The sequence below is a fragment of the Brachypodium distachyon genome, chromosome 3 (genome assembly GCF_000005505.3).
Source record: "Brachypodium distachyon strain Bd21 chromosome 3, Brachypodium_distachyon_v3.0, whole genome shotgun sequence".
Lineage (NCBI taxonomy): Eukaryota > Viridiplantae > Streptophyta > Magnoliopsida > Poales > Poaceae > Brachypodium > Brachypodium distachyon.
In genome coordinates, this window is record NC_016133.3 from 911,614 (window position 1) to 921,297 (window position 9,684).

The window sequence follows — 9,684 nt, forward strand, 5'->3', positions numbered from 1 at the left end:
ATATACCAAGGAAGGTGCCTCCACGTCACACCACATTCCGAGGGCCGTCCATCCTGTCCCTCGCCTACGCATCCGACGGCCATGATCTGCCCGGGGAGAAATAACGGCTCCCTCGAAGAATACTGTTAAAAAAAAAAGAAATATACTCACTCGAAGAATATAAAATGCCCTTTCAGGAATATTAACCTGTTCAAATACCGATACGCGCAACTTGCACGGCAATTTTTTAATTATTTTTTTACACGTTGTGCCAACTCGGTTACTGATTCCAGAACAAAATGGGTTTCTAGTGTCAGCAAAATGAATGTTTCCATGGTGAAACAATCCAAAGGTGGACATGATTATTAAAAACACACACTTGTTGTCAAATTACCGGGATCTATTTTTTGTATCCTTTCTTTCTTTTTTGTTAGTTCCTGATAATTTTATGCACGTACTGATCTATCCTGTAAGGGTGGATAATGTTAATTTTGTGGTCCACTGCAATGTGAAGTTTCCAATTTTATTTTTACCGCAATTGCAACTACATTTTTACAGCAAGTGATCCGGCAAACACCCACCTGGCCACCACGCCATGGCGCCACCACACCAGCGATGTGCAGTGCAGGCATGATGACACATAGCAAAATCACAGTCGCAACTTTGACTTATTACAGAGTCTTCTTAATTAACCAACTGATAGTGCAGACACTAAACATGAGGGTCGTTCAATGCTCTCGATGCCTTATTACACAGAGCCACAAGACCCACACTCCAGGTTACATACAGGCCATATTACAGACCACAGAGGCACAAGATACACACTCCAGGTCCTAGTCCAGGTTAATTCTAGATGACCATATAACAGAACACAGAGGCACGAGATACACACTCGACCATATTACAGACGACAGAGCCACAAGATAAACACTCTCAGGTTAATTCCAGATGACCATATCACAGAGCCGGGAGGCACCTTACACAGACCAACCTGTGGGCAACTTGTATTTGTTTTGCAGCACAACCTCAATCGCCGCCATCTCCAAATTCCTCGACGCACCAGCCTGGCCTCCAGCATCCACATCATCAGCAGTACTGTCACTATGATTACCATTTTTGGGTTCTTCAGTTCGCAGCAACTCCAAGCCTTGCCCCAGCATCTCCTCCTCAATACCTGCCAGATGTCTCAACAAATTTCATATTCAAGTAGTGGATATTCAGGAGCTTGTGCACGAAAAGAAAGAAAGCATACGTCTTAACATCAGGCAGCACTCGGTAAATTGCTTATGAGAGAAGAATGGGAAGAAGCAGAATAATACTAGGGCTCAAAACAAACCACGTATGACGCGTGGAGAATCAACCTGTCAAAATTCTTCTTGGCCATTGTCCCATTGGTATAATGTTGACAAATACTCCCATTTATGTGTTTATCATTGTGGTTTGGAGTAAATTCCATTTTGGACCACTTATTTGTAAGCGTAGCTGCATAGGTCTTAACCCTTGCACCACACTGCACCAGGTTTAATTGTAAAGTGTTTATTACAGAAAGAGCCACATGACGAGCTGACATGGCATGTTACGGTGGCAAAAATAAACACCAAATCAGAAAGTCGCCCCGCCGGGCATGTCCAACACGGCTGGGCGCAGGTTCAAGCCAAGCCACTGGCCATGACGCTGGCAGAGGAAGCGGTGGAGACGCCTCAACCGCTGCTTTTTTCTTTCCTTAACTTTGATCGGAAGCACACTGCAGGTAGCAGCGATGCCTCATATGCATGCTTGTGATGCACCCATGCCCCATGTTAGACTCAACCTGCACGGCTGACCCGTGCAGCCTGTGTGCAAGCCAACCCACAATTGTTGGTTTGATTAGATGCAGAGCCACACTCGCTTGGCTTGAACCTGCCCAGCCATGTTGGACACGTCTGGTCGGGCTGACTTATCTGATTTGGCGCTCATTTCGGATGGCAACGTCAGCCATTCGTGTGGGCCCTTTCCATCAGAAACGCTTTAAAACAAAAACCGGTGCAAAGTGGAAACAGTTTTCTTAAGTGTGGTGCGGTATGGTCAATCTTCTCAAATGTGGTGCCCCTTTACAAAAGGTGGTCCAAAATGGAATTTACTCTTGTGATTGTAATACAAGTTGGAAAACATAGCCACAGAAACAAAGGTCAACATACAGAAATGGGTCCTAGTACATAAAGAACTTAGGGTACTCATAAATTACTAGTATAAAACAAATTCTAAATTAGGGAACTCAGGGGTCCCGATAGCAGCAATTAACAAACTATGTGAGTCATCTGCCATCCTATAAAGACTGATTGCTTGCATTTGGCAGGTGTGTTGAAGTTCGAACTGTCTACAAACACATGGTTGCCCTGCCTAATTTATTTTGAGAAGCTTATTTCAAACGAAACCATTTCTGAGTACAAACTATTCTTGCTATTTGAATGGCAAACTCTACTTAGCAAAAAAAGAAAAAACAAGTGTGTGTGTGTGTGTGTGTGTGTGTGTTGGGGGATGGGGGGCGTAGCTGGTATGGCTGCAAATAAAAAAAATGTATATACAGGATTAATCAAGCTTGCTCTTCCAATTTGCTCGTATAATATGCAGTAGATGCATTAGCGGTACAAACTGGAAAGGTTTTTATGGCCAGATAAGAGTTCTCTGCCTCTTTGTATGGAGTATCTATTATAAAGAGAAGTGGATGAGATAAGTCCTGTTTGACAGGAATAAATGTTTCCAAGGTGAGACAATCCAAAGGTGAAGTAGCAGCAACGTCCTGACTTAAAATTGTATTCCTTCTTCATTCACTTGGCCATAAAAACAAAATAATGGTTGCGGTCTAGTGTTTCTTAAGATTCCATGAGGACTCAAGAATGCTACTCATACAGCGTATGATCTTTTCTCTTAATTGTCTAATTACCTTAAAATGGCAATTAAGACACAAAAATAAACAAAACAAAAAATCACAATTATGTTCCTGAACTGGATCATCTTTGCCACAAGCACAGAAAAGGCAAAAACTACCAGACCGTGTAAACATAAATTACCAATCACAACAATGAACTACCAACCATCAGACAAAACGTGTGATATTGATGAAGTAAAGGAGGGCTAGGATGCAACAGAACGTTACCAGTTGACAGTCTCGGTGATGACAACGACGGAGGAAAGTTGCTATATGCGCGTGGCTGGGAGATGCTGTTCTCCGAAACACACAACCTCTGGAGCTGAAATGTCTTCATCCCTCGCGCGAAACAGCCTGCATCAAACAATTGCCCTGTGGCTCCATTGTGCTCTATGAACAAGTGCCTCCCGGCTGAACCCACGAACGTGGACCCAGAACCCAGTGACAAGATCGTCTGCTTTTGGGTCCACTGGCTGGGACTCCCACCATTGTTCCGCCCAAGGATATAACTGAGGTAATATATGTGAGGTGAGTCACGTTCAAGTTCAAACATCGCAGTGATGCCTTCCCCAGCCTCCATAATGGCTATCTCTACCAAACGGGAACATCCGACCCCAGCTGGGCGGTCAGCCATGGAGAACTCCATCCTCCTGGCGTCAAGCACAAGTAATTTTTCACTCCAATTTGTAACCCAGTAGAAGCAGCCGTGCGCGTACTGGCGGCGGGTGAAGATAGGCATCCATGTGGTCGTTGGCAAGCCATCAATCAAACCGGTGAAACTCCGCGACGGAACGGCCTGCCATTGTCTGGTGCAGGAAGAGAACACAAAGGCTACTAGGTTGGTCGCGCACTGCACCATCCAGATCACCCTGAATGAGGTCTCCTCCTCCTCCTCCTCCTCCTCGCCGCAGTTGCTGGGGAGGAGAAACGCCTCGCAGCCACGCTGGCGTGGAGAATCCACGGCAGAGGCTAGGTCATCGGGTATGGGCGGGAGCACGAGGTACCGGCGGTGCAAGGGGTCGCAGATCACCATCTCCGTGACGTCGGTTTGGCTCTCGAGGTCGCAACAGCCGACGAGCACGCGGCCGTCGCTGACGTCCTGGACCGCCCAGTGGCGGGAGGGGGTTGGGGCGGGGAGGAAGGAGAATGTGAAGTCGCCGGCCCGGGCGACGGCTCTGGCGACCCGCGCGGAGGGGTGAGGCCGCTCGGCCGGGTAGAAGTTGAGGAGTCCGCTGACGAAGCCGATGAGCGGCGGGGCGTGGGTCTTGCGGTACCGCCGGAGGAAGGAGCGCCCGGTGGCGACGCGGCGGAAGGAGACGCAGGCCGCCGAGGCGCGCACGAGATCGGCGTGGGTGGGCAGGCGCAGGAAGATTTCCCCCAGCAGCTCGTCGGGGATCGGCAGCGAGGACATTTCAGGATGGTCAGGCTCGGGTTCAGGGAGAGGGAGCACGCGCGTCTCGCGCTCGCCGGCGCCGCCCATCCCGGCGCAGCTCGGCTCGGCGACGGGAAACCCTAGCTCGGCGGAGGATTTTGGGGGCACTTGTGAGTGATTGTGAGTGAAGTTTACATTTCGAGGGCCCTTTTGTAAACATACCAAAGAGCGGTGGCCGTGGGCGCCCCCCGGATTACACCAAGCCGAATCCTGACCGTTGCCTACGCATCCAGCGGCCATGATCTGTCCCGGTGAAATTAATCAGTGGTCTTTGCTAATGCTACTTATACTTACTACTTCTGGTGCGACTGAGAAATAATTTCTCCCGCTGTCAAAAAAGAGTAGAAATAACTACTCCCTCAAATAATATTCTAGGAACCAATAGAGAAATCTCTTTAAATTTTAGGGTGGAGTGGGCGGTTTCGCCGGCGCCGATATGTTCCCTCACGATGACATTTTTGAATTTTTGTTTGCAGCTCACGCCAAATAGACCTCCCTGAAAGAATATAAGGACACCATCGTCTCAATAGCGGAATCGCATCAAATTATAGGGCATATTGACAATTTTGTCACTATCGGCACTTTCCCCGCGCAACAACACTTTTGAGTTTTATGTTCACACCTCGCACCAAAAGGATCAAGCAGTTAGCCACGTGGATACGCTCATGCAGTTATGTCCTTGGCAGTCTACGGAAAATCCCCTCGGATGTAATTATTGTTGAAACGTAATAAAATTCTGCCATGATGGTTTTTCCCAAAAAAAAAAGGCTCATTTCACTGTGCAATTTTGTCAAAGATTAACTTCAGTGGGCACTTGCCGCAAAAAACACAGAGGAACCTCAACATTGAAATGGGCCACCAATTTCTTATTATTTATTATCCCATAAAAAATATATCAGCAGTAACATAAAAAATGTCAGGAACCAATAGTCACGAGACCCAATATGCCAAAAAGAAAAATAAATTAAAAAATCATTTCCCAGCATCCTCTAAACAACAAGTCTGTTTTTTCTTCCCTTGGAAAAAAATATAAAGAAAAGCCAGAGAAAAATGAAAACAATTATAACCACAAATGAAAGCACAGGAAAGAAAAGAAGGAATCACAGAGAGAGACTATTGTTGGTTGGTTCAGAGAACATCCACGTGGCCTGCTCCTACTGGTGCTCGCCGTCCACATCTTCCACCGGGTCATCATCTTCTTCCTCGCCGTCTCTCAGCCGTCGCCATCGCCGGCGGCACGTGAACAGCTTCAGCACGCCGTCCGACCCGCCAGCGACGAGCACCCCGGCATCTCCGCCACCGCCGTCTTCCGCCTGCTGCCGCCACGCGACGGCGCTGACGAATCCGCCACCGCCGTCGCCGGAAGGGACGAAGAAGGGGTGGACCCAGACGGGCTTGGGCCAGCGGAGGTCGTAGACAAACACATGGTTCGACTCAGACCCACAGGCCACGAGGCCCGGCCCGCGCCACAGGCCCATGCCCACGAAGCTCCTGCCACTCACATGCCCGCTGTACGCCCGCACCTCCCTCCCCGGGCCAACCATCCCCTGGGCCCCAGCCGCGGCCCAGTCCCAGAGCCGGTGCGTCCCGTCGGCGGCGGACGTCACGAGCCGGTCCCCCGGGGCCCAGCGCACGTACGTCACGGCCCGCGCGTGGCCCTCCGCTGTGGCCACGGGCCCCCGGCCCATGTTGCGCACGTCGTAGAGGGCCGCCCGCCGGTCCGCGGAGCCCACGGCGAGCCGCGGGGCGCCGGACGGGTCGAACTCGACGCAGAGCACGGGCCCGGAAGCCTTCGCCGTGGCCCAGCCCGCCGCCGGGGATCGCGGGTCCCAGACGTGGGCCGTGCGGTCGTCGGAACCCGACGCCGCCATGGAGGAAGAAGGGGAGTAGTCGAGCGCCCAGACGCGGCGGCCGGAGTGCTCGTCGCGCTCCCAGGTGGCGGCGCCGCCGCGGTCCAGGTCGTACTCGGTGACGACGCCGTCGTAGTCGCCGCAGCCGACGAAGCGGCCGGAGGAGGAGGAGTCGGGGCGCCAGCGGACGCTGCTGAGCTTGGCGGGGACGCAGATGCACGCGGCGGGGCTAGACGATTGCTGGTCAAGGAGGAGGGTGGCGGCGTTGTAGATGCGGACCTTGCGGGCGATGCCGGCGGTGGCGAGGAGGGAGCCGGAGGGGTCGAAGTCGACGCTGCCGATGGCGTCGGACGCGCCCACCATGGCCGGGGACGGCACCGTCGCCGCCAGCCGGAACTCCCATTCGCACCCCCGCGGCGACAGCTCGTCGGCTTCGTTGTCCTCCGCCGGATTAGCAGCAGCAATGCCGCCGCCGTCAGCTTCGTCCCGGCGCGAGGTTTCTTGGTAAGCGGAGGCGGAAGAAGAAGAAGAAGAAGGAGAATGAGAAGAAGAAGAGGGGCGGCTGGTCATGGAACGCTCCTCATAACATGGAGAGCTCCATGGAGGCCGGGCGGCGAGAGCTTAATAAGGGCTACAGCAAGTACTGTACTTGATGCATGTGGCCATGGACTAGCTAGTGAAGAAGAAAGTTGTCTCTGTTTTATTTTTGCCAGGTTTGGATCTTTCTCTGTTTTGGTTGGGTGGCTCTTGTTTATTTCGGGGTTGGGGCTAATTAAGCTGTACTAGCCGCCTGCCTTAACTGCTGCCCTAATTAACTTAGCCTGGCTAGAAAGAGGAAAAGGGAGATCTATAGAGATGAATGGTGTAAAGGAGAGCCACACAGGAAGGAAGCTAGCAGGAGAGAAGGGGGTTTGTGGTTGGAGATGTGGTCTCGTGACATGATGCTGTCGTGGTTAGCTCTGAAATGCAATGGCAAACCTAATCCAAAAGATCAATTCGATGGAGATAGAGGCAGCTAGCGAGCTCTAGTTGCTAGCCAGGCAGTTGTACTGTCCTCCTGGTTAGTTCTCATCTCATCAATACCCCCCGGTGATTAATGTTGCATTATCTGTCCACGCTGTCGAGACTCGATCGAGAAGGCTATAGTTTTTCCTTCCAAGAGAAGACAACTATTGCTTCTGAATTTTCAAAGTGTAATCCTTTTCACTCTTTCAGGAAAAAAAATAAAATTCTCCCCGAACATTTGATCCTTGTTTTTGGAGATCGAGCGAATGCTCGAAAACCGTAGGTTGGAATGGCGAGAGGAGAGAGAAGAGGGGTTGATCGACGAGCAAGTATTTTCACCGGGTTCGGTACGACCTATATATATGGATGCAAGCGGGATCCACTTTTAGTTGGATTACAAATTATTCTATTTTAAGATTTGACTCGAAGATTTGAGAACTGATTGGAAGTACCGGCATATGCGGGGCCCTGCTTCCAAAATAACACGATGAAACAAGGAAGCGGTCTTACGGCACCAATTAGTCCAAACATCGATCTTTCATTTTTCAAGAAAAAAAATGTATTCTAGTATCACACTAGTATATATACATATATTGGCTATAGAAAGGCTTGTCCACTTTTAAAATTCATTCGAGGCAGAAAAAGGCATACTCCATTAATCAGCTGCATGTAGATAGGAACTCCTTGTGGACCGATAGATACGAGATGAGTTGAGGAATAATGGTTCGATATCGACCGATATTTCCTGTACATTTGCATGCATGTCTTAATTCTGTGGTCACAGTATTGACAGGCACGCAGACAGTGTATGGATCACTAGATTTCGTTGCCACTTGCACAATCGCCACTCGGCGCCTCTTGCACCACTCGATCACTGACCTAACCATGCATCTCTCGTACTACCTCTCAACGTACCGTTGGCGTGCAACTTTATATTGTGTGTACGTACGTGGATACGTATAAAGCGTGTATATATGTATATATGCATGTGTTGACCTGGATAATTATCTGCTACTCCAGAGTATTTAGGAATGGAGGGAGGAGGGAGGAGGGAGGAGGGAGTAGATATTAACGGGAGTCATGCATGTGCTGGGTAGCTAGAATATATATAATCAGATCGATCAGCTGCTTGCATGCATGCAAATCTAATTAACTGTTAGTCTATAGGGGTTCAAACCTTTCTACATCACACATATATAGTGTCAACTGTCAACACAAGAGAATCTGCCGGGTGAACCAGTTCACTTACGGGCCGGTCAAATACATATACTCCAAGGGTCGATCTGGAAACTCTTTTAAGATTTGCAATATCTGGCGCATATATTATTAAGACTAAATAAGTGGGGGAGGAATTAAGCTAGCCCGCCGTTTGGTTTTGCATGGGCGCGGGAAGGGCTACGTGTTCTCGCCTACGCCTTTCGTGCAAAAGCTGATGATCTATACTGTGCCTTGCTTGATCCCTCCTTGCGACAGCAACGGCATGTGGCGCCCCACCCAGGCCGTACGTTAAACGGTCCAATTAATTGTTCTCGATTGCTTTTTCATTTTCCGTTTCATAATTCTTGTCGAAATATTATTTTTCAGAAATATATACGACAAATTTGAGACAAGGATTATAAAACATATTGGAGTATAATATATATTCTTCTGTCCAACAAGATGTCTGAAGTTTGTTAAAATTTGGATGTATCTAGACATGACTTAGTGGATAGATGCATTCAAATTTGAACAAAATTGAGATATCTTTTGTTGGACGTAGAGAGAGAAATAGATATCCGCACGTTTATACCAGAGTGCTGATTAATAATGTGCTTGTTTTGCTATATGTATGCTGGCACTCGTGTGTACGTGAGCATGCCACATATGGAAATATCACGGGCCCCGCGCGGCTTACGATGCGCCACGAGTCGTCGATCGGTCTTCGGTTCGATTCAATTGAATACTCGATACGAACGATCCATGGGCCCAAAGTGTTCCGTACGGGCCCAAGTGAAAATTGAAAACACTTGCCGAATTGAAGAGGAAAAAAAATTAACACATGCCGGTTGAATTAGTAGTGAAAGTTTCTTTTTTCTTCGTCAGATTGAGATTCTGAGTAGTGGACATAGAATTAAATCATGCAGGTAGCTAAGCTGGTCGGGTGAATCGGTTAGAAGAGAAAACAACTACTCCTGTAGATTTTACGATTAAAATGTGGCATAAGGTAACGATCGGAGAATAAAATGTGGCATGATGAAATATTTAAATAGAATAAACACCGTTACAGATGTACAAACTAAATTTTTTAAAAATGAAATTCGATCTCTAATTTCTTTTGAACCAAAGGATCCCTCGGCGTTTTTTTTCCTGCGCGAAAACCAAATCAGGAAACTGCACACCGGTAGTCAATCGAACGGCCCAGATGGCACCAAGTGGAGAGAATCCTGGCCGTCCATCGAATGCCACACAGAGCAACGCACAAGAGAAGAAGAAGAAAGCCCAACGGCCAAAAGCGCAGGTTTATCCGTTCC

The 9,684-nt window shown here is 48.9% G+C and overlaps 2 protein-coding genes across 2 annotated transcripts; both read right to left on the bottom strand.

Annotated features, from left to right (window-relative positions):
* Positions 1-633: 633 nt before the first annotated feature.
* LOC100833805 lies at positions 634-4,453 on the bottom strand. Its single transcript, XM_003573238.4, has 2 exons — positions 3,116-4,453; positions 634-1,153 (listed from the first exon to the last, which is right to left on the bottom strand). The coding sequence occupies exons 1-2, from the start codon at positions 4,365-4,367 to the stop codon at positions 957-959; spliced, it is 1,449 nt and encodes a 482-aa protein (XP_003573286.3). The 5' UTR covers positions 4,368-4,453; the 3' UTR covers positions 634-956.
* A 711-nt stretch (positions 4,454-5,164) lies between these two features.
* Positions 5,165-7,282, bottom strand: LOC100836961 (WD repeat-containing protein RUP2). The gene has a single exon (XM_003570763.3). The coding sequence runs from the start codon at positions 6,737-6,739 to the stop codon at positions 5,474-5,476; it is 1,266 nt and encodes a 421-aa protein (XP_003570811.1). The 5' UTR covers positions 6,740-7,282; the 3' UTR covers positions 5,165-5,473.
* Positions 7,283-9,684: the final 2,402 nt, after the last annotated feature.

Coding starts and splice junctions, on each gene's coding strand:
- LOC100833805 (XM_003573238.4), bottom strand. CDS start 4,367: ATGGGCGGCGCCGGCGAGCGCGAGACGCGCGTGCTCCCTCTCCCTGAA. Junction 1,154..3,115: donor ATCACCGAGACTGTCAACTG/GTAACGTTCTGT, acceptor GACATCTGGCAG/GTATTGAGGAGGAGATGCTG.
- LOC100836961 (XM_003570763.3), bottom strand. CDS start 6,739: ATGACCAGCCGCCCCTCTTCTTCTTCTCATTCTCCTTCTTCTTCTTCT.